The 20,643-nt window shown below is 38.1% G+C and overlaps 2 protein-coding genes across 4 annotated transcripts in view; both read right to left on the minus strand.

Annotated features, from left to right (window-relative positions):
- The window catches only part of LOC143877037 (uncharacterized), a 39,388-nt gene extending 22,969 nt beyond the window's left edge, over positions 1–16,419 (minus strand). The window contains exons 1-7 of one of the 3 annotated variants that reach the window (XM_077378756.1): positions 15,875–16,419; positions 12,862–12,920; positions 12,648–12,779; positions 12,386–12,526; positions 9,128–9,184; positions 8,057–8,151; positions 4,727–4,859 (exon numbers count right to left, since the gene is read on the minus strand). In XM_077378756.1, coding sequence (XP_077234871.1) covers positions 4,727–4,859; positions 8,057–8,151; positions 9,128–9,184; positions 12,386–12,526; positions 12,648–12,779; positions 12,862–12,920; positions 15,875–16,280 — 1,023 coding nt within the window. In that variant the 5' untranslated portion in view covers positions 16,281–16,419. Of the gene's footprint in view, positions 1–4,726; positions 4,860–8,056; positions 8,152–9,127; positions 9,185–12,385; positions 12,527–12,647; positions 12,784–12,861; positions 12,921–15,874 lie in introns of all 3 variants that reach the window. The other 2 variants (XM_077378757.1, XM_077378758.1) reach the window with 2 other exon arrangements.
- Positions 16,420–19,730: 3,311 nt separating this feature from the next.
- On the minus strand, positions 19,731–20,453 carry LOC143877040 (uncharacterized). Its single transcript, XM_077378760.1, has one exon. It carries the CDS (start codon positions 20,376–20,378, stop codon positions 19,959–19,961), a length of 420 nt encoding a protein of 139 aa, XP_077234875.1. The 5' UTR covers positions 20,379–20,453; the 3' UTR covers positions 19,731–19,958.
- Between the last annotated feature and the right edge of the window lie 190 nt (positions 20,454–20,643).

Genomic DNA, 20,643 nt, shown 5'->3' on the forward strand with positions numbered 1-20,643 from the left:
TGTTTTCATATGGGATGTAGGGTTAATTCATAATCTGGTCTGAAAATTAAAAAATCTGAAACTGATAGTAAATGGTTTCCAAAATTCATGAAAATTTCTCAGTATGTTATTTTTACTTATATCTTATTAATGTAGAAATTTCATTGAATTTAGATTCATATTTCTAGTGGTTTCTGTGTTATTTGTGCAATCTGGTCAATCAATTGTTAAATCGAAATTAAATATGAGCTTAATGTAAAAATCTGTAAAACTCTTTCCGTAAGCTACATTTCATCATATCTTGCTGCTGTAGAAATTTCAACTCATTTCGAATTCGTTTGCTACAATTTCACTTGTAAAATCACTCATATGTTTAAAATTGATAAAATTCATTGAAAATCCGAAATTAATTGAAAATCATCTGAATATTTCTAAAGAACCTTAAATCTCTGTCACACATTAACTCCTTAATCCATTGAAACAGAAATCTTAGGATCATTAGAATTCCCTGGAAAAATGGTCAGTGCATCCATAATCGTATCCCAATTGCAACCGATCTTTGACAATTTGAATACTTAAGCTATAGCATGTTGTTGGCTCCGAGGTTACTGTCCACGGAAATCCTGAGATATGCCAGGCAATAAGATGTTATAACCTAAGTATTAAATTGCGCAAGGAAAGAACGCACGATTCCCTTCCTTGGATGCTATTCTGGGCCGAAATTGATGAACCCTAGAACCATTGGTAATCCTCAAGTGTCCATAAATCGAAAATCCATGAAATCTGAAATTAATTAACTTCAAGAATTTGAATTGATTTGTCTCGAGTCTTCCGGAACCATTGGATTATGGTTTCCAATCTAAGAACCATTAGAGCCCAATTTAGGAACACTAGTGTTGTGTCGTGTCCTAAGTTTTAGGGAGTCCTAGAGTTAGGAGTCCAGCCTCATCACGGACGTTTGTTATGTATAACAACCGTGCCATAGGTCTAGTCACACTAGTCACCCAATCTTTCCTTAAGACGAGCCTAGTAACCTAGGATGTAGGCAAACCTGCATTAGTCTAAGGAACAATTTGCATTTAGATAAGAATCATATAGCATCTCAGATGAAATCCTAAGATAATAAAATCCTCAACTTGAATTAAATAACTTCTCTCAAAACTGTTGAAACAGTCAATTCTGTCTAGGTCGGTGTCCTAGTTGAGTTAGGCATAAGTAGCTTGGCTTAGGTGCACCGAACTACGTCGACTCTGATCCCAGTGAGGCTTGGGTACGTAGGCAGCTTGGATGTCTGACGGCATACCACCCGCGAGTCGGCACCACAACAAATTGTGGTGTTTTGTATATTAATTTTCTTGTAAATACTTAATCAAATCAGTTAGGGTTTTCCATGAAATTAGAATTCTAGGAGAACTTTCACTTAGAATGAATCCAGACAAATTAATAAATCAAGATACACATCTAGGATTCACATTGAAATTAGATTCTAGGATGCATGTCACTTAGTTCGCACATTAACATAGAGTTGAATGAGCCATTTAAAATAAATTTAAAAGAGTTAGCTTTTGGAATCGAAGACCGATTATCGGACAAGAATGGTGCATGTGGTGGATAACTCCCCATACCTTCCATTCTCGTAACCAGGTAGCGAGTCTAGATTTCTGGTTAATTATGGGTCCTAGATCCCACATCTAGGTGGCGACTCTGTCAGTCTCTTTCGTGTGGAATTCGGATTGCCTTAGTGATCCCAAGTCCACAGGAAAGACGAATTACAATCAACAATTAAAAACACACGCCAATCGCGTGGGAACGAGAGACCAAGAGAGAAGGCGCGGCGGCTCGCGCCCCACGCCCCTCTCGCGGGATCATGTCCCACAAACTCGCCCCTAAAAGCTAGCTGTTAGAGGGACGGTGCCCATTCCCTTACAACCCATCCACATCCATTTCGCATGTCCGATGTGGGATTGTTGCTTTTGCGTGGAACCCCAACAATCTCCCCCTCCACGCGGAAGCAACATGGACCATCTCGCCCCTCCACGCGGCGGCAATGTGGGAACCACGAGATAACTACACCGGGGTTTCCGAGATCTTCCCCGAGGGACATCCCGCCCTCAGAGGCAAACCGGGGTTTCCACGCCCTAGCTCTGATACCATTTGTCAGGGAATCAAACCGGGTAGAACTCGCCCCTAAAAGCTAGCTGTTAGAGGGAGGGTGCCCCTTCCCTTATAACCCATCCACATCCATTTCACATGTCCGATATGGGACTATTGCTTTTGCGTGGAACCCCAACAATTTCATCAGAAGATTGGGCGAGAACAAACACTTTTGGAAGTGGAATACTGATGGGATGTTCTCAGTCAAATATTTCTTTAGTTAGCTAGTTTCGCCTTCGGCTCCTTTTCCTGCTAGGAGGGTGTGGAAGTCTCCCACGCCTCATCATGTGTACTTTTTGTTTGTCTGCCTATCTAAATAAGATCCTTACTGATCACCTGCACAGCCGGAAGCAAATGACTATCAGCAAATTCAGTGTGTGATGTAGTATGTTTTGTGCAGTGGCGGAGACGGTTGTCAAAGAGATTTGGACATTCATCTTGGCCACTATGGTGTGGAATGGATTCTTCCAAGCCATATTACAGATTCGTTCAAGGCTTGGGCTTATGATCTGTGACCCAATAGGGGGAGATTGTTTTGGAGCCTTTCTCCTTTTGCAATGTTGTAGTTGATCTAGAATGAGAGTAACCGTAGGATTTTCAAGGGGTCCACCCACTATTTTTCTAGGGACCTGATCCGTATGAGCGCGGTCTATGATGATCACCCAGATCCAAGATCGTATCCCCTCCCCGAGTTTGTGAGGCTAAAATGTTGATGGTTCTAGCTTAGAGATCCAGGGCCTCATCGGCATTGGGGTCTCCGTAGTCGTACAAAAAGAACTGTCAGATGGACTTCTCAGATCATATTGGAGTGGCTGATTCAAATGAGAAGAGGTTCGTGCGCCTCTTGAACAAGATCCATCTCGTGCCCCTTCTTGACTCCTTCGTGGTGGAGGGTAGCGTAATCCGACGGGTGAAGGACAAAAAAGGTGGAGATTTGTAGATGGTATTGAGAGGTCGTGGACTCAACGAAGGGGCATGCAACATCATTCCAGCATGTCCTCCTCCACTCCGCAAATGGTGAAGTGGACCACTGGCTCGGCCCAGGGTAGAGAGATCAGAGATGCTTTAGAGGTGTTTGACCACCTACCCCTTGAGGGGTTTATAGTATTTTTTTATGCCTATTTTTAATGTTTCCCTTGACCAGCTCGGTTGAGAGGCCTCCTTTTCACTTTCTTTATCAATAAATCTTCACCATTCAAAACAAAACAAAAATGATAGGATAAAATTATAGGAAGTAGAATACCCAATGCATAAAATTTTTGAACATGTTACAAGACAGCTTTGGCAAGCACTCTACAACCTCCTTCGTCGCCCTATGAACATAAATGCTACAAGAAAATAGAGACGGTTCACAAAGATCAAAAACCTGTTTGAGGACATATCCACTGTTCCCCAAGGAGACTCACACTTGCATCTCACCCATCTAAAAGAGAGCCAATGGGAGAGAACCGATATAATCGGATGCTTCCTAATATGGCTCGAGCTCCATCTAAGCCAGTCATCTCTAACCACATCACAATCTTCTCTAAGAATACCTCAACCTCCAAAAGAACCTTGGAATTGAGAAAATACCCATCAAAGTTCAGTCCATGAGCTTCTACTTGAGGCTTTCCCATCTCACGGAACGGGCTAAAATCAGTCCCCACATGTCTTTAAGGCGGTCATCAAACCTAAAGCCATAAACTATTTTCCATCTTTTTAGCTGTATTGAAGCTATTGACTCCAACACAAGTTTGCACCTCTTTTCGCCTAATTTTATGTTTTTGTTTGGGAAGTGATATATCCGCCCCTTTTGATAACCAGGAACACCCCCTGTTAGTGTATGTGGCAAACAGGGGCATTGAATTCTTCTGACATAAGTACAACAGCCCCTCTTTGGTCATTGATACACTGACAGGGGGTGTTCCTGGTGATCAAAAGGGGCAGATATATCATTTCCCTTTTGTTTTTATATATAAATTTTCCTTGTGTGTGTGTAAAAAATGCACCATGCATCATAAAGTCACACAAAATATCTGAGTCCAACACTGAACATGTTATCTGTCTACAAGTCATTTGGCTTGGAACTTGTTCAGAAATTTGATGATGCAGAGCGAAGATAAGATATTTTTCTTTTGAATAAACAAACATGAAATATTAATGGAGGATCTGTAAGTATTTGAATCTTGAAACTCATAATCTTCAAGGAGGGTATTAGATGTACTATTCTGTAATTATGTTCATCACTGTGTCATGTCTTCAGTTTCTAAGGAAATTAAGGTAATTTATAGTTTGAAATAATAGAGTAAAATGTTTTTAATCTTTGACTGGATTATTCACAGAATGAGCATCACTGAATCCAAAGGAAGAAACTGTACCTATAAAAGGAATTTAAAACCTTGAGGAATAGTACTCTTTACAGATTTCAAGCACAAAGTTTACATTTTAAAAAACTCTGTGCGTCTTTTTACGAAAAGGTAGTCAGCTCTGAAAAATACCAGTTAAAGCAGCCCGAGTATATTATAAAATCTTCATGATCTTTCTTTCTTTATATGTGAAAAATAATCAGTTTTGCCAAGAATAACTCAAGTCGTAAAAGAATTAGAAAGAAGACCTGAAGAACAGCAAAGCATAGATCTTCCAGCTCAGCTTTTAATGCCCATACACCCAATCTCGAAGCAAGTGAGCACCATACAGCTAATGTCTCATCTGCAACAGCTTGAGCTTTGGGCAATGGCAGAGCATAACTGTAAGAAAAGACCATCTAGGAATGTGATCCATTGAATAACATCATGCTAAAACTTACGACAACAAAACCAAAATCATCAAAAAAAAATTAGTATTCGACAGTTAATGTCAACCGTAATATCTATCACTTCAAAGCCTTAGAACAAACATTTGAGAAAGGAAGAATTAGTCAAGGAAGACATAAGAAGGAAATCCAATGTCATCAGAAGGAAGGTGATTGACTCTGATTTCTGAAATAAAAACTTGCAGAAAAATCATAATGCTCTTGCATTACTTTCACTGGACAAAGACAAAACTTTATGAAGATGAAAGTAATGTCAGAATACATTTGAAATGTAGAAGATCACAGTCCTCCGTGGTTTTTCAGAGAGGAGTGAATAGAAGTTCCAAATAATTTTTTTTTCTTTTACACAGAAATTGACACATCAATTTTTATTTTTTTTTATTTTGAAGGAACCTGATCTTGGCCCACACAGATGCAACCTCCAATTCCCAGCAAAATAATTCAGAATATAAAAGTAAATTGACTTGAAAAACACCAACACTTTTTGTTCAAAGCAAAAATAAAGGTATTCAAGGTAAGAAACCTAAACCTTAAATTTCACCACCAATAAATAGAATATTTGGAATGAAACTAAAAGGAATTGGAACAGCTTGTTTGTGCAGCCAGAGAATAGCAGGTAAAAAAGACACTTCAACTTTGATATGCCCATTCCCCCTTCATTTCGTTCTTACAAGCTAGTCTAAGAGAGAGAGAGTTCATTCAAACCCAACTACTTAACTTTAAATATCACTCTCCTACTAAAACTCAACCTTCATCCTAAGAAACTAAATGCAAGGATAAATCTAGAGCCCAACCACATAAATCTGAAAAGAAACTCATGCAACGTAGATCTTTTTTAAAACCCTCTGAAAATTCATGAAAAATGACAAAATTCATGGAAAATCATGTTAAATAAAATGGAAGGTTTTCAACCTTCTTTTTAGCAATTGAGCCCTGGTAGGCCCTCTGCTGACATCAGGATGACGACATTAATATGACTATTTCAGCCTTGTTTCTTCTCCTTCCTCCCCCTGTTGCAAAACTTGGAACTAAGTTAGTTGAGGTGCTAGAGGGAACCTGGGTACACTCTTCTCCTAATATGACTCTGCATTTTAAACCCAGACAAGTGACAAGGTACGCTGTCAACATCACCCCCAACAGTAGAAGCCCTGTTCTCTAATGCTCCGTTTGGTTGCCAGTAAAAATTTTGTCCTAGGAAGTTCTTAGTAAAATTTTCGTCCCATCCCATGTTTGGTTGCCTTTTAGCACTAGAATTTTTTTAATCCCACTCTTGTAATGATTGCTTCTGTGGTGACATGGCCTCCTCGTCCTCTCTTTTTCTTTCCTAGGGAATGATGTCCTCTCTCTTTCTCTCTCTTCCCTCTCTCTCCTCCCTTCCCATATTTGGTAATGGCACCCCTAAATTTTGGCGGGAATTTTAGGAATTGTAGGAGAAAAAAAAAACCTAGCAAATCCCGTTGACTTCACTGTTTGGATTAAAAACTCCCTAGGATAAAAATTTTACTGGCAACCAAACGGAGCAAATAAAATCCTCAAAAACAAATTCAACATCCAAAGCAATTACACAATACAGAAATTTCTGAGATTATCTTGGAAATGAGGTACAGTTGAATTTCTAATATTTTATATTCCTGGTGGCCGCTTTTTGCATAAAATATTGGAGAATATTAATTATTAGAAAATATGACCATCACCACCTCCCCTCACACTTCATTTCTTTTTCTTCACCCTAGTAGCATTTAATGCTAAAGCTTAGATAGGAGAGAGATAGAGAGAGATGAGTGGGGGCATTGTGGTGGACAAAGGTGGCATGGCATAGGGTGAGGAGTGAGGACAATGACAATCAAGAACTGTGGGAGGCATTGCAGCATCATTAGACACGGTCAGTCGGATGGATTCATCACTGCGCAAGCTGCATGTGCAGCACCAACCGAGGATTTTGACCCTTTGCCATTAGAGAAGGAGAAAGTGGCTGGCCTGTGGGGTCAAATCAACAAGCTGCGGGTTCATCTGGCAATGAAAATTTGCTGAACAGAGGAACTCGATGAACACCAAAACTTCATGGATGACGAGCTGTTAGCTACATCTGAGGTACCAGAAGAGGCCAATCAGGGTGAAAAAGAAGATGATGCAAGCAACATTGTACTGACTGAGATTCTCATTGCCTTGCATCTTGTGAGCAGGAAGTTGGATGAGGACCCCGTTGAAAACAAAGCAGGGATTTTAAAGCTTTTCATGTTGCAATGTGATGTTTGGGAGGGAGGAGCACGAGTGCAAAGCTGTACAATTGATGCAAAAGGACAACCGTGATTTTTTGGGTTAGAAACATTCGTAGTAATCGTACTGTATATACACACCATCCAATGCTATCAGAACATTAGTCGTATAAAATATGATTGCGAGCTTGAGATCTGTGAATTTTTACGCCTACTTTATTTTCCATTTCCTTTTTCCTCTCCCTTCTTCTATGTTGTACCTACATATAGTATTGTATGTACTTCGAACAACGTTTTCTAAGAAGGTAATCTCTTATATCTTATATTACTAGATTTTTGTATTAGGTAGTAAAAATAAATTAATAGGAGAGTAGAAGAGAGTATTAAAATGTACTACCAAAAAAAGTATTAAAATAAGAGAGTATAAATTACCAACGTAGGAACAATGATGGTTCTTGGTCTGAACAATATGATATAACAGATTATAAATTTGTGGGACATTTGTCACGAGAGCTCCAATTGTATACAATATCGTTTTTTTTTTTTTTTTTTTGGAAATGGAACTGTATATAATATCTTCTGCAATGAAGAAAAATACAAGGAGAACTATTACCAGGGAAAGAACTTCTAAATATGACTGGTCCTATATCGGATGCTTTAAAAAATATTAGTATGATTTCTGTTGAGAAGTACAAACATGAAACAGCAAAAACTCTGATGCATGTTTATTAAAAAATTAGACCAGTGTAACTGGCATATAGGCAAAACATGCATGATCTTAGCTTTAGTTCTATGAAATATTCCACAAGTAATGGTAAAATGAAGCGGTGAATTTAGAACACAATTCAACAGATCATCAATTTTCAATAATTGCAAGACAAGAGAAAAGTACTAAAATAGGTCTAGGAGTCAGTACATGGTTCTCATGTTATGTAGACGATCCGCAAGCTTGATGAGAACCACGCGAGGATCATCAACCATGCCCAGGAGCATCACTCGTAAATTGTTTGCCTTAAAAACAATAGATAAAATTTATGAGAGGTATTGCAGATAATATTGATATGTGTGTACGTCAGCGAAATCAACTGATCAAAGCATATAAATTTTATGAAGCTAGGCAATACGCAAAATTATATGTTCTCATCCCGGTATTTCTTTTCCTAGATAAATTCCCTTACCAAGTCGCATGAAACAGCCTTCAAAAAATTGTCATATTGTCCTCTTACTTCTTACCATCCTCATGCAAACATATTGAGCAAATAACCAAGTCTAGTTGATAAGCCTTGAGATTAAAAAAGTGTCATATTGTCCCCTCACTTCTTACCATCCTCAGGCATAGATGTTGAGCAAATAACCAAGCCTAGTTGATAAGCCTTCAGATTCTTTAGTTTCCATATGATACTTGTGCTAGAAAACTCACAGAAGCAATACAGAGATTGACCAAATTTGATATCATGTATATACACTTGCAAAAATGTAATTGTCATATTGTCCTTTTACATCTTACCATCCTCAGGCATACATGTTAAGCAAATAACCAAGTTTAATTTATAAGACTTCAGATTCTTAGTTTCTATATGATACTTTTGCTAGAAGACTCGCAGAAGCAATACAAGCTAATTCAAAGCTAATTAACAAATGACAGTGAATGGATTGTGGGGGCTATTATTTCCTCAACCATGTAACTACCATTGAAGCATTTCAATATCCAATCAACTGCAGAACTGTCGACAATATACTCAACGAGTATTTCATGTTAAGAAAAAATCAATATAAACTTACGAGGTAACTAGAAATGATTATCAAAATGGACATAAATTATGTCACGAAGTCAATGTATTTGTCCTACAAAGTAATCAATGGTAATCTCCTAATGAAATCATGACAAGCCAAATGCATCCTTAATTTCAGAACAGCAGATGCAAAAACATAAAATAAAACCTGGTATGCCTGCCCATAATTTCAATGCATAATCAAAGAAATATACCTCTTCAGGACCAAGAGTACCTTGGTTTGCGTTTGTCCTGCGGTGTCTCCGTAACAGCTGCATAACATGAAAGCAATCATACATAGTTACATCAATACTTAATATAGAAACATTAAAAAAATCAATACTTAATATAGACTATACATGCTATTAAAGAACTGGTAATCTCTACAATATCTAGCACCCTTCCACCTTTCCAGTTATATAAAGCACCAAAGCCAATAAAAATGGATATGGGCCCATAAATCAATCACTTAGAAAAAATCACCCGAACAACCACTTATGAACAAAGGGGGGAAATCAGTCTGTCAATAATCCTTTTTTTTTTTTTTAAAGGCATCAGCCTGTCAATAATTGATTTCCACAAATCTCTTATCATGTTTGTGTCAAAAGCAAAGAATAATCTCATCTCAAAGATAATTGTTGAAATTAGAATATATTTTAGCGGTTTTTTTATGTTTTAATAATTAATTGCACGAGTAATGTTAAGGCCCGGATTCATTAATGGCATTATTGTAATTCTTTTTTCCAAACCCTATATGTAGTATGGATTTCCTGGGTGAGAGTAACAAAACCCTACAAGATCTTTCCTTTTTTTTCAATCCTCTTCCTCCTCTTCTGTTCCCTCTATTCTACATCTTGGGCAATCTTCTCCAAGACAATGAAATTTCCTAGTGATGAAAGTTAGATAATTCGTGGTAGCTTTCTCTCTTTTATTATTCCTAGGTGAGTTACATCTGAAATGACAAAAGTGCCCTTCAAAGAAAAAATACAATTAAATCACTCTATTTCAACACTTCCTCTCAAGGAGAGCACTCTAACCCTAACCAAAATAGTGAAACTCTTCTCCCATGGACGTAGGCACACTGCCAAACCACATAAATCTTGTGTTCTTGCTTGTGTGATTGTGTTTATTGCCTCTCATCTTCTCGTTCGTTGCACATCGTGTTTGATCCTATTTTGAGAGATTAGAGATCACTCAGCTTTTTACAGTTACAATTCCTAAAAAGCTATCGACGGCCTTTGACAATTGGTTAAAACATATGCGACAAGGTGAGTTCGAGGCTATTATCAAAAGATGGTTATGCCGATATTATTTGCCCATATAGATATAGATATTGAATGGTGAAATTCATTAAGTAACAAAGTGAAAGCCCATGTCCGAAATGGTCCAGGAATACAAACTAAGAAACAAAAAATATTAATAGACCATTTCTCCCCTTGATGGTCTGTGAGTCTATTAACACCCACCCCAAATTGTTCTTAACTACCAATAAAACCCTACTGATGGAAGCCGACCCTTCTTCTGCCATATGAACCATTACAAGTTACACTGCAAAGAGCCATCGCACACAACACTCAACCTTTATTACCAAGGTGAGTGCATCTCCATCCCGCCAAAGGGTCCCCAACCGAACTTGTGAACACCCAAGATATGAAACGACCAAAATATTTATGTTTCCATACTCACCAAAATGCATACTGAAGTCAAAACTGCAGTGTATTAGTAGTATACTATATCAGTATGTTTTATGTGATTATATTTAGATGAACTGCATGTGAAAGGTGATGTATGTATTATGCATACATATTTATATGAATTAACATGTAAAATGTGTACAAAATTTTAGACATGCGCGACAGTGCATGTCACTAGATATTTGACTTTGTTAAATTATTATGGATGGTTGTCTTACTTTTGCGATGGTTTCTAAGTGTATATGAGTGCTTATTCTAGCATTTCCTGAAGTTTTCTCTTAAAATCCTATCATTTGCATATGTTTTCATACATTTCCGTGATTTTACAGGATTTCTACCGAAATTTCCAACCAAAACAGAAATGTTTCTATTTCCATGGCAACCGAAATCGAAACTGAAACCGAATTTTAAAACCTTGCACCCAATTAATGCCATGCCACTTGAGCACTACATTCCAAATCTTTCTAGCTATTCAGCAATGCTAGAAAATGCGATTAGCTGTCTCCTATGCATTCCTGCATTACATCGATGAGCCAACTCACTTCTTTCTTCCTACGATTGACAAGGGTGTTGATCTTGCTGAGAGCGATTGTCCATCAAAAACCTTGAATCGGAGGGGGCAAATGGAGCCTTCCAAATCCATCACCAATTCCTTTCTGGTTTATCTTTTCTTGGAAAGGAAAGAATCCTTAGAATCTGGCCACTGTATCTTATCATGTTCACCTGCAAGTTTGAGTTGAGTAAAATTGCAACCAAAAACCTATTTCTCTCAATTATGTTTACCTATTTTTTGCTATTTTATCTTAAAGGAAACTTTGCCCATTATTACTATTCTCTACCCAAACCAAGGGTAAGAACACAACTGATGGATAGATGCCAGATCACATTGGTTTGGAATTTTTCATTTTGAGGCAAATAATTCATTTTCTCCTCTGTTTCTGTTAGATATTACCTCTTCTTCATCCAAAGCATGCCGATTAATTGATGATGCAGGTCTTTTATTAAGATATGGTACTGGTTGTTTTTGGTAAATATCTTACATTTTTTATTCTTTGCTGATTTTTTTCAGTTCTTTCATCTTTTCATATATGTTGTGAGTTGTTATTCATTGTGTGTCATTTTTATATGTAATTGGGGCTTCTCTATGGATCATCTTTTTCATTTGAATTGATTACTTCTTTTATTTTTTTCCTTCTTTGTCACTTTTCATGATTATTCTTTGCATATCCATCTTCCAGTAGTAGTGTAAGGTAGAGCTACAGACTTTAATAAGATAATACATTGTGTTCTAGAAGTAGACAACAAATAGCAAGTAGTATCAAAATAACAGTATATCAATATCGTCATATCAGGACTAAGAAGGCAGCATGGAAACATGCCAACACAAGACAACAGGTATAACAGCGGCCCATCCAAATTATAATTTACATCGATAACAAAGCATAGAAATCTGTTAAAAATATGCCAAAATGTTAACTAAATGTATAATGGAATCTGTAGTTGATTCCCAACTTTTCACATGTGCCACCAATCTCACCCAAAACAACAGCTACAATTCAAAGTAAAGTTTCAAACTACTACCAATAACAAAATCTGCTTAAATGCCAAAAATCATTAAAACCAAAAACAGCCATCATTAAAAACAAAAGTACAGAGCAATTCCATATCTGTATCGATGACCTCAGATAGCTATTTTCTCTTTCAAATCTGAAATAGCTATTTTCTATTTCATATCCAAAACAAGTTATAACTCCAACTAATACAAATTTCAAAAAACACCTGATTTATGTAGCTTAGCCTTGAAACACCAGCGACTAACTTTGCAACATCGTCACCAAACTCTTCTTCTATGCTGCGTAGATTTTCGCATGTATCATCAATCACATCATGAAGAATTCCAGCTACAACTGTATCTATGGCCTGTAGCAAACTGTATATTGTCAGTGACAAGAAGGAAAGCAGCGACAGTACACTTTTTTAATCTTGAAGCAGAACATGCTAAGATCTTGAATTTTAGTATTTCAAAGAGGGAAAAATATACCCTTTTTCCTCTTGATGGAACCAAAGCTGCTAAGATCCTTCCTGTATGGATACAGTGAGTCAGATAAGGTTCTCCTGTTTGCCTAAACTGGCTGACATGAGCTTTCCTTGCAAATACAATAGCCTTCTGCACCTGCCTTCACATAGAGCAATGTCTTAGTGGGGACAAACTATGAATACTTGGAAGCTAATGAAGAAAGGGGAAAATATTAAACCTTTGCATCATTAAAGACTGGATACCCTGTTACGTCTACTCCATCCAATATAAGAGAATCTGCAGTACGTGGTAAAATTGGAATATCATCACAAGAGATGAAAAGAACTGATATGAATGTAAAGTAATCATCAGAGCTCATTTCCTTTTTTGTACATTAGAAATACAAATCTAGAAGAATATGAAGGCTCTAAAAATATGATCAAAAAGAATTTTGCCTTTCACATAAGTATCCCAGTCCACTTGTGCTATTGTTATGACATTCTTAAAACTACAAAAAACCAGCCATCAATGATTCATCTCAAAAACATTATCACAAAAGTAGTGGGAATCAGAAAAGTAACTCTTCCCAATAGATGAGCTAAAATTTTTAAACCAACCTTTCAAGACATTGTGCCTTTTTTAGCTTGCAAAGAGAATTAAGTACAAAGAGGATAGAAGTGGTCCCACTCATAATATACATCAAACAGCACATACAACTCCATAATGTTCTAAATCCAAACACAACAAGGGAATTACACTCCCTGATGGAAAGGAATCCATGCAAAGCCAACCTGCATTTTCTCCATTGCATGATTCATACCAAATTGGAAATCATGTGGTTCCTCAACCCAGTGATCTGCTCTGTTTGCTCTCAAATCCAAATGGTTTCATTATTGACAACCAGTCTATGAAAGGAAACATTAATTAAGTCCAACACAGCAACAAACTCAAAATTCTCACCGAGTTCTTCATTATTAACAACCAGTCTGTGAAGGGAGAGATTATTAAAGTCCAGTAACTTGCATGAAGAAAGGAATTCGTAGAAAAAAGAACATCTTCGCTCTCGGATCGACCATTGTCAATAAGCATTCAATACAAAGTCATCACACAATTCACTGAAATCCACCACAATAGCCAGATTTATCTTATCAAGAGAAATACTGAGTAAAGAAGGAAAGCATGAAAGGAAAGGAACTTAACCATACCAAAGACCCAGACAGAATGATGAATTTATATAGAAGTTTGCTTCCAGCCCTCCCATCCAAACAAGTGAACCATATCTGATCCATCACTGGTGCCTCAATCTTTGAACCTTTTTCATATTTATATTTGAAGAGGGGATCAAAGCTGGTAAATTGGATCATTGATTCCCCACTCACATTATCTACCAAAAAGAAAAGTCTTCTTACATTAAGGCTGGCATCTGTTTTTGGGCGACACACAATTTAGGAGATGGAAATTCGTTCTGTTTTCAAGCCCATTGTAGGAAAACTTCCTTTTGGCTTCTTTCCAATATTCTTGTTGCGAAGATGCCTTGTATTCTGACAGTGATTTATCACACTGACAGTATTCATGATGCACACATGGGTCGAGTGGTGTGGTCAGCTCACTGGGGGCGCAGGGGACAACGTGCCCCTGCTGGGGTTTCCGGGCAACGCCTCAGAAGGAAATTTGAATTTTTGGTTTGCGCTATAAGGGTCTTTCAGTAATTTTTTGATGTAGTGGTGCATTAATATATAAACCACTTATTAGACTTATGGATAGTTGTTTTTTTTCTTGTGTAGTTCTTGGCCGAGAAGAAAGGAAAGAGAGAGTTTGCAACCCTAATCAAAATAGTGAAACTCTCTTCTCCAGTAGACGTAGGCATACTATCGAATCAAATAAATCTTGTGTTCTTGCTTTGTGAGTTTGTGTTTCGTGCATCTCATCTTGTTGCTAACTGCACATCGTGTTTGATCCCATTTTGGGAGATTAGAGATCCCTTGGTTTTCTAAAATGTCATATGTAGATGTCGAAATCATTAAAAAGACATTAAGGAAATACAGATATCGGCAAAGGTCGCCAAACCAATATAGTTCTAGCTAGGAAAGAAAGATATCTGCCCTTTCATATTTCAATTATAAAGTCAATTCATTCAATCATGAGCATTAAATGCAGTATGTTTGAGACATAATATAAGAACCATTATCAAGCTTCACCCTTTTGTAGCCACCAAGTGGTCTTCCTATGAGCATTCAAGTAGAATTGAAGGCTTTGTGCACAACCACAAAGATGTAGCGGCACCCCCACATCTAGCAGTAGAAGTTTCCAGAGGTTGTTTTCTATGAATAAATCTTTTTTTCAGCTTCATGCATCCTTGGAAGACCATCTTTCCAAATAATATACACCAAATAGATCCACCACACAGCAATTTTATTTAAGTTCATCTTCCTATTTAATATACATCTTCTGCTCCAAGAAATATTTCCCCAAGGTGTATATTCATAGATAGCGAACCCTGCTCAACATAACTGCGCCTTCTTCCTTCTTTCATTTTATGAATGCATAGCACATTCCCTCCTTTCCATTGGTTCAATCCCATTTATAATGAGAAAATAAAAGACAGAAAGGTTCATAAATATCAGGGAGCTACCACGCTGATGATTAGGAATCCAATTGTAGTGTCATGAAGCTCAAAGAGTTGAAGACCTAAAGAGCTTCAAATTCTCTATCTCAAAGAATGCTGCCTGATACTGACCTACCAGAATTGCTCGAACATACATGATTGATATTTTGTGATTTTTAGCTTAGCAGAGCAGTCACACTTTCAAAGAGAAAAAGAAAAAGAACAAATGAAGCGACCTGTTGAATTCAAGCTCAAGCTAATTCAGTTAATATTAGAAACAAAGAACCATTTTACCAAATGTCCAAATAGAATTGTAAGGACTTAAGCAGAAATTCATAATAGAGGTGGATCTAGGTGATTCCTACATAAACTTGGTCAAAATGGATAAAATTCAATTCTCAGATTCAAGAAAAATCGACAAACCGTACCAAGCTGCTCCTCCACCGCAGAACTTCAGAAGAGAGATGGATCTACTGGATGTGATTCTAACATAAATTTGCTCAAATCAGATAAATTTCAATTCTCAGATTCAAGAAAAATTGGTATACCGTACCAGGATGGATCTACCGGATGCGATTCTTACATAAATTAGGTCAAAATGGATAAAATTCAATTCTCAGATTCAACAAAAATCGATAAACCTTACCAGGCTGCTCCTCCACCCTCGGCCACAAGAAATCCACCTTAGTAGAAAGACAAGCACCCGAAGCAATAGCAACCGCGGTGACTGCGACCTGAGCAAGAGCCGAATTCACCGCGGAATGAGCCGATCCGGTACCGGTAGCGACGGCCGCGGCCGCTGCGATCATGTTCCCGGTAGTAATCACCGAATTTAACGATGAAGAGACGACCAATCTCGGAGCAATTTGATCGAGAACGCATCGAAATCGGACCGATTTTTGAAATATTCGAGTCGGATTGGCGAAGAACAAGACGGAAGTATGCACAAATCCGGTTCGATGATGCCCTAGGGTTATGGTAGATAAGATTCTGGCGCTTTTATGCCCAAGCATTTTGGAGCTCCCCTGCCCTAATCCAGAGCAGGAAGGCATGTTCTGTTATTCTCGTTTCTAATCGCATCTGATAATCGTTGATGAAGGAGAAAAAAAAAAAAAAACAAGCGAGTTTATTGTGTGAAGAACTGATAACTGCCGTGGTCGAATATATGCCGTTAGTGTCCCAAACGGCGGGAAATATGTGGTGGGAAAGAAAGAAAGAAAGCGTCGAAGATCGCGTTTCTCTGCCGTTAGTGTCCCAAACCGTTCATTTGATAGGCTAAGAAATTATACGGTGAATGTGCATGTAGATCAGTGTAAGCAGTACCGCCTTCGATATTTGATCCAACACTGTCTACATGCACATTCACCATATAAAATCTCTAATGGGCCAACTCGTAAATAAGCCGTCCCCATAAATAATCTCCATGGGATGATCCTAACCCTCTGATCTGAAAAGGAAAACCTCAAATTTATTGTTATCTGCACGACAGTGTTTATTTTATCCACGGGTAGACATATTAACCTCTATTCACGTCAACCTTTATTTTTGAATAAAATATCAGTGTAGTGCTGACAAAATAAATTTAAGATAATCAATCATAAGAACAACTTATCCAAGAATTTCAATTCTACTAGCGAACAGCCGTAACGATCAAGGCTGTGATCATAGTTACAAAATTTGGTGAAAAAAAGCAGTTCAGTGTTTCGCTGCATTCTTCAACTCTTCTCGTTCTTCTTAATTTCTTTAGAGCTTCTCATTCTTCTTTCTTCGAAACAGGTGAAAACGGATAGAATGGAATCATTCATAGCAGGTGAAACGGGTAGAATGAAATCATTCATAGCGACTCTATGGGGCCGTTTGGATACGCGGATTTTTGAATCCAGGTTTTTAGTTTGAAAATAGCGTAAAAGATGGTTCATGATCAAGTTGATGCATGCTGTCCTCACATCGTTTCTTGGGTTTTAAGTAAGAAAACCGAGTTTTAGAAACCTCTTCCCATCATGAGATTTCTAAAACCTGGTTTTCTTAATTAAAATCCAAGAAACGCTGCCAGGACAACATACAGCAGCCAGATCATGAACCCTCTTTTACATTGTTTTCAAACTAAAAACCTAGATTCTAAAATCCGCATATCCAAACAGCCCATGTTCCATTTCGAAAGAACGGTGCCGCAAATGGCATTTTAAATGGAATCTAGTGAAGTAGGCATAATGGGGAACACCATTCCCTGCATTTATTTATTTTTTCCATATCTGAGAAAGGGGGCGGAATTTATGTAATCCAACTTGAAAATCTTTTGCTTTGGAATGCCAATGTTGATGTAATGTGACTTGAAACATCCATTTTAGGACTAGATGTCTAAAGGAAGCCAGCTAATTTTATCGTGACCATTAAAGTTATGATCTGGAAGCAACATTCCCTGTAGACAATGGATCTAAATGATGTACAGCGCATTGAGGAAAATGGTATTTACAGCCCCTTGTTTTAATAGCACCAACCAGTTTATAGTTTATTGATCACTTTTTTATTGTATCTAGGAGCTGTAATATACGAAAAATTTGGGTTTTATTTCTGAAATGATAGATGAATAGCACTTTATTTGATTTCAATGCCTGTCTAGCGCCGCCGTATGATAAAAAGACCAAAATCCCCTTTTATTTTTCTCCAAGTTCTTCTGGTTTTCATCTCCACCACCGGCCATCACTGCAGCTAGGAAAAGGAAGTAGAGGAGGAAGAAGAAGAAGATAAACAAGAGGAAGAGAATAGAAGAAGAAAACAGAAGGATAAAAAGAATTGACACCGTACAAAATGAAAAGCGCCGAAAAAAATGAGAAAGAAGAAGAAAAGTCGACGCTGGAAAAATATGTAAGACACAAAAAAAAACTGAAAAGAAGAGGATAAGATAAAAAGGAAAAATTGGTCTCAACTGACCAAAAGTTGGGGTGAGTAACAAAAGCTGGGGTCGGTTGGCTAAAAGTTGGGGTTGACCCCAACTTTTTTTTTGAGTTGATTCGATCTTTTGCCGATTTGACCTCATTTTATGTTAATTTGACAATTTGGCCCTTTTTTTTATAAATTCCTTTTTCCCTTCTTCTTTTCTATTTTTTCTTGTACCTTCCATTTTTTCCGACGGTGATTCTTATTTTTCCTTTTTTCTTCATCTTTTGAGTCTTTTTCCTCTTTCTCTTCCTTTTCTTCTTCATCAACTGTGGTGGAGATAAAAAAAATAGGAAATAACAAAGATAAAAAAAAAAGCATTTTCGTCAAACAATAAAAGAATAAGGTATTTTCATCATTTCTATAGTACAACACTGCACTATTGTGAAATCAAATAAAACGCCATCCACCTGCCATTTCAGTATTAAAATACAATTTTTTTCGTAACTCACCTTAGGAGCTTATATACTAGCCTGCATTATTGGGTGATCTAACTAGTAAGCTTATAGGTATTAGATATCTTCCAGGGGCCCCCCATTATTGGGAGGTCTAACCGTCTAAGTAGGTAGGCCCACACTATAGATAGCTTCCGATGAATTGTTTGACAAGTGAGTTCCGATATCATTTTCCACAGTCCCACATTCCAGCACAACCATGTTTTAATGAGGGAAATGATAAATGTGCCCCTTTTCATCACTTGGGACACCCAGCTACAGTGTATCTATGACTGAAAAGCAAGGTTTTATATTTCGACCGAAATCCGAAATTCCAGGTTTCGGTGGAGAATGAAACCGAATTTGGGCAAGCCCAAAACCTTACCAAAATTTTAAGAAAATCCCAAAAAATCAGAAATTTTAATATTAGTTAACATTCTCCCAAAATTTTGGGCAAAATTACTGAAATTTCGAAAATTTTAGTTATTTTAGGCCGAGATAATATATCACTTATTTGGTTTCGTCTGATTTCGACATTTCGTTTGGGTGAGGACCAAAACGCATTCCTAAACCGAAATTTGAGGATCAGATTTGAGGTAATGAAGTGACGTGATTGCCATGTACAATGCAGTTGGGTGTCCCAAGTGATGAAAAGGGGCACATTTATCATTTGGGGAGTGATAAATCGACCCCCAAATATCTTGAATTGATCATCCCCTTTGTCTATCTCTCTCCCCTCTGGGTTAGAGAGAGGAGGCACAAGACACGGAGTCGATTTATCACTGCCCTTATAATTTCCCATTAATAATTGCACAAACCCTTCTTTTCTTTTTTAATTCGTTTGTGAAAGGCTGACTGCTTCTTTGGGACTGTAATAACCTTTTTTTTTTTTTTCTTTTAGTGGCAGGTAAGCTATGTTCTCGGATTTGTCGGGAACTTTCTATTAAAGAATATAATTCTGATTTTTTATCTATATATCTGGTGGGGTCCGCCTAACCCAGCTTACCTACTAAAGAAAAAAAAAGAGAGGCTAGGATCGAACCTGCCACTTGAGATACAAAGCCAGAACCATTGAGCTTCAGGCCCAACCGCAAAGTGCAATTATCAAAACATGGCTGTGCTGATATCATCTCCCAATTAAAAATGGTCCCAAAGTAAATTTTATGCAATCAGTAGGAATGCGGAAGAAACTACAATCCGTGAAACCCCTACAACCAAATCCACACAGTAAAATCCCTACAACCAAACACTAACAATAAAACCCCTACAACCAAATCCACACACAGTAAAATCCCTACAACCAAACCCTAAAAAAGAACCAAAATGATATGCTGCTTTCGCCTTTAAATCATCCGTGAATCAATCGTCACCGTAAGCTCGAAACCGGTAGCGCTCCTCGTAAGGCCCGTTGAAGAAGAGATCGGCCTCGAACCACTTGGGATATCGAACCAGATCGCCGGCAACGAAGCGCATGAATCGCTCGCTTCCCTCCGGCACCACACGCACCTCCCCTTCCACGACGTAGACCTGCTGGTCCACGTGCCAGTCCCAAGGCAACCGGCACTTTCCGGTCTTCCACATCGACCACCTGGAGACTCCAAGCTCCTCCAGTCGCTCCGGCGAGACGCATCTCTCCACGCGCACGTTGTACAGCTCCTCCAATGGCTTCTCTAATCTCGCCGCAATTCGACACCTTTCCGGCATGCCGGAGGTCCGGATTCTCCCGCCGACGGCTGGCCGGATGGGGGTACAGAAGAAGGTCATAGCTCCGGTCGCCATCTGCTCACTTGGAAGTGTTCGAGTAGGGCTTATCTATTTACTAAAGAAGAGAAGAAGAAGAAGAAATGCCCCTAAACTTCTTTTGAATAAAGGGATTGGAAATACCCACCCAGATGAGAGAATTGAAAAGCTTGGTCTGGGCCCACCCAGATGACATTAACGGCATCTGAACCCTTTATTTTGTAAGCGGATCAATGACCTAGTTATCGGACAATCCCAACCATCAAATGGAGGATAAGGGGTATGTTGAAAGAAATGGAGCCTT

This window comes from Tasmannia lanceolata, unplaced genomic scaffold (genome assembly GCF_043159265.1).
Source record: "Tasmannia lanceolata isolate RefF3 unplaced genomic scaffold, GAP_Taslan_0.1 ptg000005l, whole genome shotgun sequence".
NCBI lineage: Eukaryota > Viridiplantae > Streptophyta > Magnoliopsida > Canellales > Winteraceae > Tasmannia > Tasmannia lanceolata.

What these genes read in the sequence shown, in the direction of transcription:
- LOC143877040 (XM_077378760.1), bottom strand. Translation starts at nt 20,378, where the DNA reads ATGGCGACCGGAGCTATGACCTTCTTCTGTACCCCCATCCGGCCAGCC.